The 18,817-nt window shown below is 38.5% G+C and overlaps 1 protein-coding gene across 1 annotated transcript in view; it reads left to right on the top strand.

Annotated features, from left to right (window-relative positions):
• The window catches only part of LOC107733124 (protein GREB1-like), a 28,695-nt gene that overhangs the window by 2,058 nt on the left and 7,820 nt on the right, over positions 1 to 18,817 (top strand). Inside the window, exons 2-19 of the mRNA XM_016544624.1 lie at positions 4,902 to 5,061; positions 5,319 to 5,423; positions 5,581 to 5,757; positions 7,635 to 7,817; positions 10,114 to 10,236; positions 10,393 to 10,524; positions 11,246 to 11,368; positions 12,153 to 12,275; positions 12,573 to 12,758; positions 13,697 to 14,047; positions 15,338 to 15,466; positions 15,551 to 15,652; positions 15,749 to 15,946; positions 16,948 to 17,128; positions 17,216 to 17,399; positions 17,550 to 17,686; positions 17,960 to 18,308; positions 18,437 to 18,552. Of these exons, the coding sequence (XP_016400110.1) occupies positions 4,905 to 5,061; positions 5,319 to 5,423; positions 5,581 to 5,757; positions 7,635 to 7,817; positions 10,114 to 10,236; positions 10,393 to 10,524; positions 11,246 to 11,368; positions 12,153 to 12,275; positions 12,573 to 12,758; positions 13,697 to 14,047; positions 15,338 to 15,466; positions 15,551 to 15,652; positions 15,749 to 15,946; positions 16,948 to 17,128; positions 17,216 to 17,399; positions 17,550 to 17,686; positions 17,960 to 18,308; positions 18,437 to 18,552 (3,056 nt within the window). The 5' untranslated portion in view covers positions 4,902 to 4,904. The remainder of the gene's footprint in view (positions 1 to 4,901; positions 5,062 to 5,318; positions 5,424 to 5,580; positions 5,758 to 7,634; positions 7,818 to 10,113; positions 10,237 to 10,392; positions 10,525 to 11,245; positions 11,369 to 12,152; positions 12,276 to 12,572; positions 12,759 to 13,696; positions 14,048 to 15,337; positions 15,467 to 15,550; positions 15,653 to 15,748; positions 15,947 to 16,947; positions 17,129 to 17,215; positions 17,400 to 17,549; positions 17,687 to 17,959; positions 18,309 to 18,436; positions 18,553 to 18,817) is intronic.

Raw genomic sequence — 18,817 nt, 5'->3', positions numbered from 1 at the left:
TGTTACTTTACTAGTTACTTGAAAAAAAGTAATCTGATTACGTAACTCATGTTACTTGTAACGCGTTACCCCCAACTCTGGTATTGTCATTATTATTTTACAGATAATTCTATGATTTACAAAGCTTTCTTATACTTGATTGGGAAATCGATTCAGTGTCATGTTGAGCCTGTTTCTAGTTTTTCACAAAAACCAACCTGATAACATGAAAAAGCATAACAACTTTACAAGATGATGATTTTGTATGAATTTTGTATGAAAGCATGAATGTCCACCCCTAATCTGTCAGTGGGGTGTAATCATACAAAAACATACTAATGAGATCCTACACATACATTCCAATTGGCCACCATTTCGCCAAAACATAAAAAAGTTATGAATTACCATGAGAGTGTGTTTCAAAAGCCACTCTAGAACCATTGGGAAGAAAACAACCTCAGCCATTTGGACGGAGAAGCCTTTATTCCTCACAAGCCCTGTCACAAGAAAACAAAAGCCTTTTCAGACTCCAAAAGTCTAAACTATCTGTCAGACTGAGTTAGTAATTATAGAAATTGGTAACAAGAGCCTCAGGTGTTGATCTGAACAAAAGGCATCTTGAAACTTCAGCTGTCAAGAGATGACATATATCTGTTATTAAGACACCGGACAGCTTAGTTTTTGGCGAGAACAGCTGGTGTTTGGACTGTGTGAAGCAATGTTCACAACATTCAGGGCCAGAGGGATATTTTCTGCACATATCACATTAGACACTGTAGAACTGGTGGAAGTGTAGCTGTAATTATAGCTTATTTAGGACAGGTGGTCTGTGACCCTGTGAATGTGACACCTAGTCCATCACTATGTGATCATGCTTTGAGATATTACTTAGTATCTTCATTTTTATTCACTAATATATGCTTCTTTCTGCTAAAAATGAACAAATTATTCCCGCAGTAGCCTTAAGATTAGACAAAAAGACCTGTCTGAATGCAACTGGCCATCCTTGAAATGTGATCTCTCGCAGGGGTCAAAGGTTAAAGGTGATGAGAAGAATGGAGCGGTGCTGTTTGACTGCCCCTGTCAGCCTCTTAGTGTCCATTGAGCCTCTGGTTGGACCATGCCTGAGCACATCAAAGCACTGCCCAAACATTGTTTGCCAGCCCTGACCTTTGGCCTGTTGCTATGTGGTGGGCTTCACGTAGAAGTGTGTGTGTGTGTGTGTGTGTGTTCATGCCGGTAGAGAGAGGCAGAGGCGAAGCAGAGACCTGCTGTGTCACTCACTCCCTGCTCAACAATAATGTTTTCCTCTCGCTGTTTCCAGCTCTTCTACCGGTCGTCTGCTCGGTTTTATTGTATATGTGGAGCATGGAATGACCCCAGCCCCCACTTACACATACAACTCCCAAGGCTAAAAGTCTTTAAAGCCGCCCACCCACTTCTACCATCCTCTTTAGAGAAGGAGAACGTAGCACTTTCTTTCTGTTTCAGATCTTCGGGTACCCATTTTTAGAGATACAGAGAGTTTGTCCACTTGTCACTAATGTGGTTTGCATTACTGTATTTTTTTGTGTATCTCCTCACCTAGTTGAACTGCAATTTTCTGAAAGAAACATTTGTTAGAAAAACAAATAGAAATTGTTAGAAAAATGAAATTTTAGACCTTTATGAAAAATTTAAAACGTAAGAATATTTTCTGCAAAAATACCATAATTAGTTATAGTTAAAATTTGATAAAATAGTAAATAAAATTGTATATACCATTCAAAAGTTTGGCATCAGTAAGATTTTTTTAATTAGTATTTGAAAGAAGTCTCTTATGCTCGCATTAATTTGATCAAAACTATAGTAATATTGTGTACAGTAATAGTAATATTGTAATAATAACAGTAATATTGTGAGATCTTATTACAATTTTAAATAACGGCTTTCTGTTTTAATATATTTTAAATTGTAATTTATTCCTGTGTTGGCAAAGCGAATTTTCTCTAGTCTTTAGTGTCAAATGTTCCTTCAGAAATCATTCTAATATGCTGATTTGGTGCTCAAGAAACATTATTATTATTATTATCAATGTTGAAAACAGTTGTGCTGCTTAATATTTCTGTGAACTCTGTGATACATTGTTTTCAGGATCTTTGATGAATAGAAAGTTCAAAAGAACAGCGTTTCTTTTAAATAGAAATCTTTTACAACATTCTGAAAATTTTTACTGTCACTTTTTGATGTCCAGTGGTTGACTTTTGTTAGGTCAGTAACCCTATTGGTGTTTGGTGGGCCAGTGTGAACCAGCTTTAACGTGAAATTGAGGGGACAAATGGGTCTCAGCTGTGATATTTTGTAGCTAATTCTTCATCATTTGAAGTGTAGTGTAAAGAGTGTCAGAAAGATGTGTAAGTCAGACAGACAGACAGAGAGAGAGAGAGAGATGGGTTTGTCTGTAAGAGAGAAGGTTATAAACGGAGACACAATAGTTGGGTGATGTTATCCCGCGGGGGAGTCCGGGAAAGATGAAAGACCTTGTCATCTCCCTGTAAGGAAGCTCTGTCTGGGAGGATGGGGCTGTTGAACGTCCTCGCTGCTATCACGTCTTGCTCTTTTATCTCCTCGACTATCTGCAGAGCCTGTCTGCATTAGCATTTGTTTATTTAACTGCAGTTTTCTCCCCCTCAGCACAAAATGCTAATGTTTTTTGGTGATGGCAAGGCTCCTGACTAGCTCCAAATGTCAAAAAGATTGGTGTTTTGCCATGAGATCCTAGATTCTGGGTAGCAATATTATGAGAGCATGTGAATTTCACTTTCTGGTTATAAAAGTTTTATTGGTGGTACTGGCTGATGTTTATATGACATGTTGCTGGTCTTCTTCATTGTTTTAGGGTGTTACTGTGTTGTGAATTCCCAGTGTGTGGGATGAGTGTTGGGGCTGAGAGAAGGAACATATGGCAGAGAGCATTTAAAAGCGAGGGGATTTTGTCCAAGGGGCTTTTTTCTGCCCCAGAGCTTTTTTCATTAGTGGCTTCAGTGTGCTGCTATTCACACGGTTCGGTGCCATATACAGTGGGTACGGAAAGTATTCAGACCCCCTTAAATTTTTCACTCTTTGTTATATTGCAGCCATTTGCTAAAATCATTTAAGTTAATTTTTTTTCCTCATTAATGTACACACAGCACCCCCCAAAAAGACTCATGGCTGTATTAGATCAAATGGGTGCTTCTACTAAATACTGAGCATTTTTCAGTTTTTCTTTTTTAATAAATTTGCAAAAATGTCAACAATTCTGTGTTTTTCTGACAATATGGGGTGCTGTGTGTACATTAATGAGGAAAAAAAATTAACTTAAATGATTTTAGCAAATGGCTGCAATATAACAAAGAGTGAAAAATTTAAGGGGGTCTGAATACTTTCCGTACCCACTGTACCTACATGCATTCAAAACAAAAGCAGCCGTTAAAGGAATAGTTCTTCCAAATTTGGAAATTCTGTCTTCATTCATGTTGTTCCAAGCCTGTAAGACTCTTTGTTTTTTGGAACACAGATATTGTGTAGACTTTGCTGGTTGTCCTTTGCTTTGCAGTTGCAATGAATCAGGACCAAAGCTTCCAAACTTCAAAAAAGGATTCAAATGCACCATAAAAAGAAGTCTATACAACTAATAATCTATATTTCATGTCGTTTAAAGTCATACAATGGTATTTTTATGATTTAACACTGAATTTTACATCATTATTTATTGATAATCTTTTCCTGTGAGCTGTAAAACATTGTGATTGAATCAAATCTGTGAGCTGAACTCCCAGTGATTCACATTTACCATTGCTCTGCAAAAAATCACAAGCAAAATCCAGTCGTTTTTGTAGAAATGTTTTTTGTAGAGTTTCGCATAAGGACGAAAAAGTTCCCCATGCAGATTTTGTTAGTAAGTCGGTCACACGAATTTTGCCAGGTTGACAAACTGAAAGCTGTTTGGTTTGAAAGTGACTTCTATTTGAGTGATGCTTCATGCATCACTACACTATTGATGGTGCCTTTTTTTAACTAGGGCATATGTCTTGATTTTCCATAACTTCCAGTTTGTTCCTCACACAACGTTCTGATGAAAAGAGTAAATCTATAAAACACATTATTCATCCTGTGAATGCAGCCTTTTCCAGTTTCTAACTGTTTATTATTGGAGGTAGGCCATTCTCCATATCTCTCTCCATATCTCTCTCCATCTCTCTCTCCATCTCCATCTCTCTCTCTCTCTCTCTCTCTCTCTCTCTCTCTCACAGTCTGGGTCATGATGCCCTGACATTGGATCATGGTGACTTTGAGTTTGCAAATTGGACACCCTACAAAAAGCCACGATTTCTTCTTCCTCTAGGGAAAATGGGAAAAAAAACAGTTTTAAATGATTTGAGCTCAGTCTTGTCCTGTTGTAATCATATTTACTGACCAAGGAGAGAGTTTGATTGTCTGATGAGTCACTGACATCAAATCAGCTATGAGCTGACTTCAGGCTCCACAGTCAGAGCGGTGTGTTTGTGTGCAGTCAAAATCACATGTCCTCAAATAACCTCTGTGCTAGAGCTGTTTGCTTTAACCTTAACAGCCGTAGTCAGGATAATAGTCATTAAAAAAGTAGTAGAAATAATTTATCTTATTAATGTACAGTATGATACATGTTTTTTTTCACTGGCCCCACAATGAAATATAATGATTAATTTAACCTTTATTTTTTAAATAATAAACAATTTTTATTAACAATATTATAAGTATCAGACAAATATATTCCTTTTTTATTTTTATATACTTGTATTTTCTTTCAAAAATTACCATTTACTATAAATTTAATTTATGTAATTAAATTTTACAGCAATAATGTACCTTCACATTTCCATTTTAACTTTTCATAACAAATTATCTTCATTCTATGAAAGGTCATGGGGAATTCATATACAGGACACCTTCAGAGCACACGGTTTGAGGAAGTGCTGCACAACTCCATAGAGGCATCACTGCGCTCCAACACAGTGGTGCCTAGACCTGTGTTCTCTCAGCTGTACCTGGAAGCAGAGCAAAGGCCTTACTCTCATGATGGTGAGCTTTTACTCTGTCTTCTGTGGTATCACACTCTTTAGAATGCATCACTTGTTTTGTTTTGAGGGTTTGAGTATCTTATACCTCCCCCAACTAGACATGCAGTGACCGCATCAAGTCATATACCGCATCTTCCATGTTTATTTTTATTTTTTTAATTATTTATATTTATTTCATTATTTACTTGAATATTTATGTATATTATTTTTTATTGTTTTTTATTTATTTTATTATATATATATATTCTCTCTCAACAGGTCGAGGAGATGAAGATGACGATGAAGAGGACGGTTCAGATTCAAAGAGCCCTCCAATCCCATATCAGATGAAGCCTCCACCAGAGGGATCCTGTACTACAGATGGTGAGATCATATGAGCCATAATAACAGAGCAGATCAATAACAACTATTTTAGCTGTAAGTCAGTACATTTGTAGCCATTCAGACTACTGATGGACAATCAGTGATTCAGCATGTTCATAAAGTCACTGTGTCCTAATACAAACTTGTGCAATTTCAGGGTTCTGTCAGGCGGGCAAAGACCTTCGGCTCTCGTCCATGGCCACCGAGTCTTTGGAAGTTCCTCCTGGGTTTCTGCTCGTCGGAGCAAAATCTCCCAGCCTGCCTGATCACATTCTGGTGTGTGCGGTGGACCTGCGCTTTCTGCCCGATGAATGTGGACGTAATGCACTTTTAGGTAAGACACAGTGAACCTGATGCACCAATATTTTAATTTCCTGCATTACAAAAAGCCAGATTGCGAAAGATGGGTAGAAAATGATAAAAGCCCTGATTTGGGTCAGGGTACCCCAACCTCAAAAGACCACATTTCCATTTGTCAGAGAAGCATTTGCGGGTCTTTAATTTGGGTTTCTATGACCCTCATATAATCAGCTTGATAGAAAGACAGCTAGAGAAACATCACATAGACATGGCATTGCTAGATGGTTGCCAAGCAGTTGTTATGGTGTTCTGCACGGTTGCTAGGTGGTTGATACGGTGTTCTAGGCAGTTACTAGGGGATTTCTAGAGGGTTGTTAGGTTGTTTTAGGTGGTTGCAAAGGCATTACTAGGTGGTTTTATAGGGTGTTCTGGGTGGTTGCTAGGGCATTGCTAGGTGGTTGTCAGGGTGTTCTAGGTAGTTGCTAGACAGATGGATGCAAAAGTGTTGCTGTAGAGTTACTGGATAGACCGACAGTTGCTATGCATTTGCTAGATCATTCAGGATGATTGCTAGGTGGTTGGTGGGCTGTTCTGGGTGGTTACTAAGTAGTTGTTTCTAGTGTTGTTAAAAATACAGATTTTTCATTACTTATAAATACTGAAATATCTAAAACCGTTTCAATACTCTTTATTCGCAGTATCAATAAACTGATATCAGCTGCGCTTTCTCGCTCTCTGTTCTTTCTGACAGCCAGTACACACACACACACACACACTGCAAATGCACACTAAAAGCATACTGAAAATGGTATCGAATATCGTTATTTTTCATGGTATCATATCGAAGTTAGAAATTCCAGTATTGTGACCGTGTTCTAAGTTGGTACAAGGTTCTAAGTGGTTGCTAGAGTGTTGCTGTTGGTTTGCTAGACAGACAGAGTGATCGAAAGAGGAACAGACAGACTGATATGGTTGTTGCTATGCCATTTCTAGACCATTCAAAGTGGTTGCTAGGCAGTGTATTATTGGGCCAGGGTATTATGAATAGTTGCTAAAGTGTTCCAAGTGAGTGCTAGAGCATTGCTTGGCAGTTGCTATACAGTTTCTAGAGTTCTAGAGTGCTATGTGGTCGGTAGAGTGTTCTGGGTGGCTACTAGGACTGGCAGTTGTTATGCAGTTGCTAGACAGACTAGATAGATAGATGGACAGAAACACGATTAAAAACACTGTAGCAACTATAGACTTTATGTAGCCCCGCCCTTTTGTCTTCTTTTTTCCGGTTTCTTCTGGTTGATCCACAGCATGAAGATGAATGAACTGCTCGTTTTAAAATCTTCCCGATCTACTGACATTTGTTATGACAGCTGCGTCAAACATTACAATGCTCAATAACTTTTGTTAACTCTACAGTTATCACTTAACCAGCTAATTACTCTTTGACAGCAATGCCATAGAAATATACAGAGCTACTGCATAAACAGAAGTTCAAAGACAACATTCTAAAGATGGCTGCGGGCTTGTTTCTCTGGTGCATAAGGTCTATAGCCTCTGGCAACAAAAATGAGCAAAAGATAGATCGAAAGAGAGAGAGGTAGAAATGGGAAAACCCTAAGCACAGAGCCTGTTCCTGGGTCAGGGTACCCTAACCTTGTGGGACCATATTTTTATTTGTCAGAGAGACATTTTAAGCCCTTTAATTTGGGTTTCTATGGCTCTCAACTCAGCTCAGCGCCCTCGCCCCCAGTGATGGTTTGTGGCTATGGAAACTGGGTGCTCAGCTAGTTACCTTCTGTACTATGTCTCTATTTTAGATAACCGTTCTTGGTCTTCAAGGAATGTAGACAACATCTGGGCACTCAAAGACATACATAAAAGAAAACAGATATTCACCATATGTCTTGTCTGTTGTAGGTTTCTCAGGGAACTGCATGGGCTGCGGACAGAAGGGCTTCCGCTACTTCACTGAGTTTGCCAATCACATCAACCTGAAGCTCACCACACAGCCTAAGAAGCAGAAGCACTTAAAGTACCACCTGCTCAGAAATGCACAGGGCATTCTGGTCAAGGGACCACCAATCTGCTGGAAAGGAATAGGTAAAATCGGACAGAAATAGTCAGTAAAGGTACCATTCTACATTTTATGGTAGTCTTGATGAATGGACATCTTATTTTAGAAGCGTATAGCATCAGCAACGCTTCTGTGGTGGAATATTGACAACCAACGACTAGCAGGAGGGTTAACATGACCCTGTTCAGCATCCTGGGTCAGCCTGGCCCATTCAGCAGCGCTTGCCTTCTCAGACTGTCAGTCCAGATGGCCAGCCAGGGCTCGACAATAAGGATTGCAGGATGGCCTGGGGCCAGCATGAAAGACGCTGGGGACAGTTGACGGATTTGTCACTTGCCCGATCGGGCCACTGCCGCGTCGTCACAAAAAGTTTATCATTTGCATCTATTTTTAAGCCCTACTAATTAAAAAAATTCAAGCAATTTAAAAGCATTCCAGCAAGGGGCGAAATAAACTCCATTCAATACTCGCACAGACAGCTGCGTCTCTGACACCTTGAGTTTAGTTTCTTTCTGCGTCCTTCTTGCGTTTGAACGGACAAATACATACAAAAATGTGTCAAAATACCTATCTTGGCGAGTAGCTTTAACAATGATTAATCTATATTTAATTTATACAGTAAAGTAGAGATGCACCGATCGACCAGGCATTTTTTGTTTTATTTCAGACTATCTCTGTTCCGTGCTTGCACACAAACTGCATCGCAATAATTTTTTCAAAATGTCACTTGTGTGGAAATATTATGTTATTACTTTATTTAGTATGTAAACGGCCGTTAACAGAGGCCAGCGACGCTGAAGATGAATGCAAAGAGGAGAAAATACAGTAGTAGGCAGAGCAGCTCAGTTCATGATGCGCGAAATATAAGAAAATCTTAATATTGAATTTTACTGGGAACGGACTGTTTTCGGAAAAGTTTACATGGCGTTTTCTTTTCATCTTGGTTCGGTATAATGTATTTAAAGTAGTGCTAATATGCACAGCGCTGCTTTGCGTACAGCAGTAACCAAGTAAACACTGCTGTTCAATAAGCGTCGCCTGCTGGCAGAGAGTGAATGTGTGCCTCATTCAGCCCGTCTGCTGTTTCGGTTTCATGCAGGTGTTTTATGTAGCATAATTTCACAAAGCTAAAGTCAGACCATTCTGTTTTTGCTTCAAATTTTGAAATTATACAGTCTAATTTAAATCAAACATTGCACATGCTACAAGTGTGTATAATGTTTTTTGTTGGATCGATTCATGATTAAAATGCAGTGGTTATGACTCATTTCAAATGGCTATGAAAAATCAAGGTGCAACACAGTAAAGAATATGCAATGTTATTTTACATGTGATTATTCAATTTCTGTACCTGAACATCTACAAACATAAAATCCTAAATCATTTCATTTGTATCTTTGTTTTGTGTATTCAGTGGTGTTATTGCTTGTAATTTGTTAATTTGTTCTTATTTACTGACTGTTCACTTTTCTTTAATAATGATTGACCTTTATATTTGTCAGGCTAGTAGTTTTGGCTGAAATTGAAATCGAGAATTGTAAAATTTAATTTGTATATAAAATATTGGTGTCATATAAGCTTATGTATTAGAATACAAGATAACATAGATCAAAAACAATGATAAAGGTAACTATGTTATTTTATTTTTTGTTTTCTATTTTTTTTGTGGCAGGACCGACTGGGCCTGTAGAAAAAATCCTTAGCGTTGAGCCCTGCCAGCACACCTAGTTTAGCTCGCTGCTTCCATGGAGACACGTCAACACTGAGTGGAAGAGCTTTGGCAGTGTATGCACATATTCAGAAAGCATTACATGCTTCACAAAAAATAAAATAAAAATGCTTCCAACTGATGAACAATCAAAATAAACAGCCAAACAGAATCCACTTAAATTTAAAGAGCTTAAGCACTTAAAGAGGAAGGCTTTAACTGCTGCATAACTGCTAAATATGCTGCATATTTATAATAATAAACTGTTATCTTGTGTTGAAGTGTTGTGGATGCTAATATTGTTATATTTATCTTTATAGTTGTTCAACTTATCATGATTGTTGTCATTTCAGCTGGTGTAATGTGGTGCTAAAGTTGCATAGGTTGATGTTAGGTTTCTGGTGGTTTCTAGGACATTCCTAGGTGATTGCTAAGGTGTTTTGGGTGGGATCTTTACTGGCCCCCAAGTGTGATATTCTTCAATGTCAGTCTATGGGTTTTATCAGCTGTTTTTTAATTTGCCAGGCAAAAATTGCAGACTATTCAGTGTTCAGTGTTTATGCTAAGGATTGTTTTACTGTGGTTAATGGATTTTTTTCTCATGTTATGTGCAGACAGCCGAATGAGACATGCAGTATGTAATGCAGCTGCTGGACCAGAGGAACAATCGGGACATGGACCTACTGACCTGCTTCCCAATTCAGGGCGCACAGCCTTGAACACAATTAACCATGCAGGTAGGAAACACACTCTGTGTTAAGATAGTACAGGTTTGCAAAGACGTTAACCATCTATCTTATTGCTAAATTCATATTTACTGATATTTACTTTTCCAAGTATAGAATTTCTTTTGCATTTAAACTGCTATGTTTTATCTTGTCCCTGTCTCACAGATCTAAACACCCATCTCCATTTATCTGAGGGTTCCCCTCTCTTAACCAATGGCAGTCATGATCCTGGACCCCAGCAGCCTCCGGCACAGCCTGGAATAGTGGCCAATGGTCCTGGAAGACCCACAGGAATAGGTAATCCTGCCCTCCAGTAGTCACTATTCACTCAGTGTTTATATGTCAAGCATGGATCAGAGAAAAAGGAAACCTCAATTTTACAGGGGCGGTCCCTAAACTAATCCCCCCTCTAGACTTCACACCTCCAGTGAAAGAGAGCAGCCCTTTTGAAATGTTTAAATGCTTTAAAAAGAGGCAGCTGTATTGTCTAGGCCCTTTCCTCCTCCTCTTTTGTTGTTGGTGTCTGTCATTATTCAGCATTTGGGGCTGTAAAAGATCCTTCTCTTTTCTTTCAGCACTCTCTGACTATCACCTCCATAAAGTGATGCTTTAAAGTCTCTTCCCTTCTCTCTCCTGCTCTCTGTCTGCATTGTAAAATGTGAGACTTCCTTCCTGATGCTTTGGTTTTCATTAGGATTTAACACATTGCCCCTTCTATTCTGGTCCTCTTTGCATATAAAGGGACATATGCGCTTGCGTTTACAGTTTGGTTAATGTATTACTTAATAATCACACCCTATGACACCAAAACCCGCCTTTAAATTAAATTTACATTCTGTTGTTTTTAGATTTACAATTACACAAGAAAAAAGGAAAGTTTGGCAGGGTAAACTTTGAGCTTGGCACAGAAGATTTTAAAAAACTTGACGCTACAATGTTATATAACAGAATAGATGGATAGATGTTCTCTGCAACTTTTCTGTTAATTCTATTTTGACCAGTTGTGCTGCTTTTCAAGGCTCCATGGCAAATTCTGGTCCTCCCAAAAAGAGGCACAAGGGATGGTCCCCAGAATCCTCTGCTCCTACAGAAGTCACCCCGAGACCTGCTCCCAACAGCACGACCAATGCCACTAAATCAGGTAAAGGGGGTGGAGGATGATTATTTCCTAAAGTAGAGCCCTATAAGAATATTACAAGATCAGTGAGCAGGAGTATTTGGGTTTCATTCAGGCACAATATTTCTGCATCCACATTTTCAACACTGTAAGATCTTATATAGTTTTTTGTGAAATTAGCAATTAGCACTGATATAGGTATGATCTAATAGATAACATTATGCAGCATTGGGAGGCCTTATGGCTAGGAGGCTTAAGGCTAGAGAAGAAAACAATTGAGGTTATAACCCAAAACCCCAGGGCTATCTACACCCCTGTGTCTGAGTGCCAAAAATGTGATGTGATCTGACTGCAGCACACACTCTTCCAAAGAGGCCTATAATTATAGATGTGTTTGCTTTTCATCAAATCTGAACAGAGTGTTCTTCTGATTTTCTCTGGAGAGCACTGAGCAAATGCTCAAAAAAGCAAGTGACTCATCTGGACTTATAATAGCAAGAAGGTTTCCATATAAAAAAAAGTCCTATAATACTTTTTTACATATAATACTTTTTGCATTTATATTTTACCTCAAAGCATATAAGTTCCCACGCCCCCTTGCAAACTCTGAACCAAGGCAGGTTGGGAACCACTGACTTAAGAGATTTAGTATTGTGATTGCTTTTGGGGACGGAGGTTTGTGTGCTTGTGTGTGTGTGCGTGCGTGCGTGCGTGTGCACACTCAGACTACTTCAAATAAATCAAGTGAGTGCTGAAAATTATGTGCACTATTATATCAGCTATCAAGTGTAGATGTGTTTGTCCTCAGTGGACAGCGGGGCATCTGGGTGTTTGTCTATGGGGTCCTCGCTGCGCCATGCCCCTGGGGAGTCTGTCACAGTGCCTGATCACCTGCTCCAGACTTGTGGGCTACGACCGGTCATTTTTACAGGTAAAATCTCAACATTGTTTTGTTCTTGCTATATTTTTTTCTGACCCTGTTTACAATAATGCTTCAGTTTCTGTTCTGAATATTTACAAAATGAACTTACAAAATAAAATTAGCTGTATGAATGTTTATAGAAACACAAAAATGTAGTAGCAACCTGGGCACATTTAAACTATTTGTGTTTTTTTCCGTGGTTTGTGTCTGTTTTGTCTACAGTGAAACTGAGATAGCGGTTCCCACCACTTTATCTTGGGCCAGCTGTCAGTTAGACCGTGTTTGTGTGTGTGTTTTTGTCTGTAGGGCACGGGACACTCCCACATTTGTGTGGGAACCTCGGGGACGTGCTGGTGAGTGGCCTGCTGCAGAAATGCTATCGCAGTTCCCAGAACCTCCTTCGAGTCTATGAGCAGTATGGCACCGCTCCCATTCAGCCCATCTCCACTGAGATGCTGATCCTGCTGACTGTCTACTATCTAGTTCAGCTTGGTAAGAACAACAGTATTTCATGCACCTTCCACACCGTCTGTTTTTGCCCAACAGTAGACCTCCATTATGACGAGTCCCTTCCAAAAATATGAAGGCAGCTATATTTCCATGTATAGATCCATGTATAGAAGATGAATTTGTACTTTTTTAGCAAAATATAAAGCACAATATCAGAAAGTATATTTCCAAAGTTGTTTCCAAAATGAAATAATTGGCCTTTTGTATCGCCACAGTGCATTTAAACAAAAGCACTTGATTAAAATATTATCTAAAATATATTAACTATGTAAACTTTGCTTTATGCACATTAATTTTTTTATTGCTTGCATCAGTGTTAAATATTAGATTTGATTTAAGTTAGTTGCCAAGGCAATGAGTTTTTTTTTAAGTTGATGTATTAAAATGACAGACTAAAACTGAAATAAATATAAATTAAAGCTCAATAGAAAAAAAATACTCACAATTACTAAAACTAAACTACAACAAACTAAAATAAAAAAATCTGAAAATATAAAAATAAAAGCTAATTCTATATGAATAAATACTATAATATTATATCAATAATACTAAAATAACACTGGTTTACGGTTAAATACTACAGCAATCACAATAATAAAATAATTGTAAAATGTAAAATGATTTTTTTTAGAAAGAATATCAAAGCAGTAAAAATATTTAAATTCAGTAAATGTGTGAAACATTAAACATATTTAATACTGAAGTTTAACACTTTAACTGTGACACTGTTAAAAAACTGTATGATTAATATAAATAAATAAACAGATACATTTACGGCCCTCTGAGAGTCCTTGGACTAAGACTATATTTAAAATATAATATTTTATTATCTTGGAACCTTAATTTCTTATTTTACATTATATACAGTAAAATGACACCAGTTAATTATCGGTGTGCATTTGCCTATCATCTTACAACAGCACCTGACCAGGCTCCTCTGATGGAAGACTTGGAGCAGATCTTCATGCGTTCCTGGCGTGAATCACACCTGACGGAGATCCGGCAGTATCAGCAGACGCATGCACAGTTTCCACCTCCTCTCCCCTGCCTCGCACAGCCCCTTACTCCCTCTCAGCTCCCCTGGCTGGCCAAACTGGCCACCAGCTCATGCGGGGAAGGAGTTCTAGTGCTGGACACAGCGCCCTCTCTAGCTGAAGCGCTGGAGGACACATTCCACAGACTAGTAGATGGCAGGTTGAGGCAGACCAATTATGTGGTGATCATCTGCATGAACAGTAGCCAGGAAATCGAGTCATGTGTGGTGGTGACAGGTATGTGGGTTACAAATGTACATCTACTACGAATAATGGTTTTTTACATTTGTATATCATTTTGGCTGTCAGCCATTAGAGATTTGTTACATTATCAGTATTGATATTAGATATTTATTTGTGCATGTTCTTTTCAGGTAGTTTTACATTTAGATTACCATTGCCATAATCGAATGCTCACTTGAAGAAGTTTATCTTTCAAAAACACTAATAATTTAATAACACTGTGAAATGTAATCTTTTGTAAATATGAATAAATATAATAATAGTAAATAAATAATAAAGTAACACTGGCCTATGGTTAAAAACTGCAGCTGTAAACATAATAAAACTGTGATTAATCTCAATATTTTTTTTTAGAAAGAATATGAAGCAGTAATAATATTTACATTTGGTATCACTTAATAAGGCCTTCTTCATTGATGTACGCTCTATTTACACGTTTTGTTTCAATGAACAAAGTCCAGTTTTTTCTCTTTGTTTTAAAATACGGCGATTTACTGTCATATGGAGTGGGAAACCATTCCAAACGATTCAGCCAGTGACTGAGCTGTCCGAATGACTGGGAATGAATAGCAAACCGATTCAGGCCGCTTAATTGAATAGAATCGACTCAAAGGAGTAATTCATTTTGACTTTGACAATTCTAAAAAAAAAAAAAAAAAAATGCATAATTCAATTTACACCCCCTTGAGGCCCCCTGAGATCTCAAAACTGAAAATAAATATTCATTTTTCTTACTGTACATTATAATGTGGTCTAAACTCACAGCATTTTTGTTGTTGTTGTTTTATTATTATTATTATTTATTTATACAAAATAGTATATGTGACGAGTGGGGCGGGGCCGAGAGCCGTGGGAACGGAGCGAGGCCGGTGGAGTAATTGATAATGAGCGACACCTGCACCACTCACCGGTCTCGAGTCTCACGGAGGAGCTCCGGAAGGATAAAAGGGAGGAGTGACGACAGTGTCGGACGAGAGAGGACCAGGCCTGGATTTTATTTTGTGTTTTGGTTTCTTTTGTGCGCGACAGTCGTCCGCGAGGGGCTGTCGCGCTATTTTGGGTTTATTTTATTATTAAAGTTTCTTTAAGTGTTCGCCGGTTCCCGCCTCCTTCTTCCGTGACTACGAACTTTGTTACAGTATAAATTTATGATTTTCAGTCAAAAAAAATGGTTTATCTGTATTGGCGATAAATATACTAACCATATGCAATAAGCATGTAGATCTGAAATGGAATTAAATTGAAACTGGATTAAAATTTTACAATATCCACGTTTTCACACAGGGAAGCACCAGACTCGTGCTCTAGCTGAGAGTCTTCTCTCTCCCAGTGATTGTGTGAGAGAGATCGTACATGAATTGTCTTCTGGAGTGGCAGCAGAGTTGGGGTCCTATTTCAGTTCTCTGGGTCCAGGTAAGACTGCAGGTTTGATACATGGATCTCACCTCTGAGGTTTCCGCATACAGTGTTTAAGTGCATTTCTATACCACTTATCAGATGGAGATGTGGAGGCCTTGCTGGAGAAAGCCAGTCCTGAGAACGCTGCCCAGTATTCTAGCATAGAACCATCAGGAGACAGTCCTAAAGCCAAGTGTGCTGGTGAGACTGCCTTGTGCGTGAAAGTATCCAAGTACAAAGTTAATGAGATATATACATTGAGCATAAGGTGTTTTAACACTTTGTATTTTTCAACAGAATACTCCATAGAGTGGCACGAGATTCGGCCCATACAGCTTGCCGTGGCTCGGAAGCTGCTCTCGCACGTTTGCACCATCGCTGATTCCAGCACACAGAACCTGGACCTCGGTTCCTTCGACAAGGTTGAGTTCTTAATCTGCGTTCCACCCTCTGAGGTCACTTTTCATCAAGTCGTCCTTCACTTGTGGAACTCAGGTAGAGTATTGCCACTCAATACCCATGAGTCTCTACTACACCCTTACAAAAGAGATGTATACTTGAAGTTAATTTTATCAAGTAAACTTAAATAAAGTTTAAGTAAACTAAAAACAGTGTCCTAGTAGAATACTTGTAAGTGTACTATTTCAGTACGTCTTGGAACTAAATTGTCTCTCATAGTTTATAAAAGTGTACTTTAAGTGTAACAACAGTAAACATTGAGTGAATTAGTCTATATCTAAGTTTTATATACTGTTACTGTTAGTTTACTAGTTATTCACTTCTAGCCCACTTTTTAGTTTATTAAAGTACACTTTGAAATTCTGTGTTTTTCTGTCAATATGGGGTGCTGTGTGTACATTGAGGAAAAAAAATTAACTTAAATGATTTTAGCAAATGGCTGCAATATAACAAAGAGTGAAAAATTTAAGGGGGTCTGAATACTTTCCGTACCCACTGTATACTCTCAGTAAACTACTAGTTCAAAAGTTTTTATACTGCAGTTATAATTGTTTTGTTTAAATGAAATTAACATCATACTTGTAGTTTACTATTTATATACAATTTTTTTGCACTTTAAGTATAAGCCAATTATACTTAGTTGTACTTTTCTTGTACTTAATTGTCCCAAAAGTATCCTGAAAGAATATCAAAAGTTTAAGTTAGGACAAATATGCTTAAACTTTACTGTATACATGAAATATATACAGTGCATACTTTATATAACAGTATAAGCCAAGTATACTTAAGTATAATTTTAAGTATATCTCTGATAAGTATTGAAGCCTACTCTGTCATCAATCTACTTTTTGTTTAACACACTTGAATAAACTTCTTTTTTGTAAGGGCACAGATAGAGGGAGAGCTTTAAAAACTACCTGTTTTGACATATTTCCCTTTAAAACAGGAAGTAAAATGTCTTGTCCTTTTTAAAATCCCATTGAGCAATTATATTATATATTGCAGATAGATCTCACTTCCTGCTGTTGTATTTCCAGGGGTGTTACGGGAGTTAGGACTGGACCAGAACTGCTTGTCGCTGAAGGAGGCTGAGCAGTATGTGGTAAAGCTGAATCCGAGTGCAGTGGGAAAAATCAACAGCCTCATTCAGAAATCCAAGACGAACCCCTACACGCTCTTCATACTAGTGCATGATCATGCACACTGGGACATCAGCAGGTACGTGACCTCCCATGATTCTCCTTTAAGCCTTGTCTTTGCTTGGCTGTTGGTGCAACTATCTGTATATCTTTATTCTTATGCCAGTGGGCAGTGCAGTGGAGGAGACTCCAGCTTAGGACTAGTGGACGGTCTGCTGAACTGCAGACAGATTCGGGATGCTCCCAACATCCTGACGCTCCATGTGACTTCGTTCCCCTTCACCTTGCAGACTCAGTACACACGCATCAGCCCTTACAATGAAATCCACTGGCCCTCTGCATTTAACAATGTAAGAATACCACATACTGTCTATTTAAACCAGTAAGTTAAGCTCCTGGAAACTGAAACTTTGAAATAGCTCATAGCGGTTGACCACGACCACAGAACTTCTTAATTCCTAATGAGTTTACATTTTGTCTCTCTGTTTTTGCACACCTAGGATGTAGATCTTTATCATGAGAAGACAAAGTACTTTGGTGTATCCGAGCTGCTGGAGACGACCCGCTCTGGAAGTGGCCTTCCTCTGCTACGATATGACAGTTCATTTGAGAGCATGGCTGCTGCTCTGGAAGAGAGGTTTGTTTTCGGTGTTATTTTTTAATATTGCAGCTGTTAATTCATGTATATTTTATATAGCTTCTTGAGCAGCAAATCAGCATATTAGAATGATTTCTGAAGGATCCACTGAAGACTGAGTAATGGCTGCTAAAAATTCAGCTTTGCCATAAATTATATTTTAAAATATATTAAAACAGTTTTTCTTTAACTGTAATACTATTTACAGTATTACTGTTTTTGCTGTTTTAGCAGCTCATACTCCCACTGACAAATTTCCTTGCGTCTCCTCAGGTTCCCAAAACTACACAGTGCAGTGATTCGCACCCATGTGCTGATCCAGCATTACTCTCTGGCCCTGATGGCAACAGTGGGCGGCCAGGCTTTACAGGCTCTGCAGAAGCACATCTCAGTGGAGACGCTGGAGATGGTGCAGTGCCTCCTCAACACATCCCAGCGGTGTCCCAGCCGTCATGGTCACATGCTGCTCCTGAGGATCCCCTCACCAGCTCTCGCTGCCTTCGCTCACCAGCGCCTCTGCCATGTCCGCAACAGACTCGGCCTTCACAAGCAGTTTGAGGTCATCCTGGGGGATCCATGCTCTGCTCTCATTGTAGGAAAACACTTCTTGGACCAACTAAGGGTATTTACTATTAATCTTTTTTTTAATTTTTTTTTTTATAAATTACATTTTGTGTCATTTATTCTTGTGTCCATATTCTTCTTTATTTGCCGAAATTATATATCCTTTTGCTTTTTATATGTCTCCAGGTATGGCTGAAGATCTTGGACCCAGACTGGGCTCCTCGGACATATCTAGAGCTGGAGGCTTTACCCTGTATCCTCATCTTAACCGGCATGGATCCACTTGGAGAGTCTTTACCCAGGTAAAACACTCACAGGAAGTTTTTTAACTTGACTAAGCTTGATGCAGAATGCTTATTTTTAATTTTAGACAACATTACAGGCATCCAGCTGTTAAATATATTCTTTTTTATTGCATTTCATATAATAAAAACTACCTACCTTAAGAGTAGTTTCTTAAAAATGTTTAATGAATCTTTTACATAGATTAGCAAGCTTTAGAAGGCCCATTTCTATTTTGTTTGATTGTCCAAATAATGTTTTTTTGAAATTGTACAGGTCAGCAAG

The sequence above is a fragment of the Sinocyclocheilus rhinocerous genome, unplaced genomic scaffold (genome assembly GCF_001515625.1).
Source record: "Sinocyclocheilus rhinocerous isolate Xijiao unplaced genomic scaffold, SAMN03320098_v1.1 scaffold8, whole genome shotgun sequence".
Lineage (NCBI taxonomy): Eukaryota > Metazoa > Chordata > Actinopteri > Cypriniformes > Cyprinidae > Sinocyclocheilus > Sinocyclocheilus rhinocerous.
This window is presented reverse-complemented; position numbering and strand designations above follow the sequence as displayed.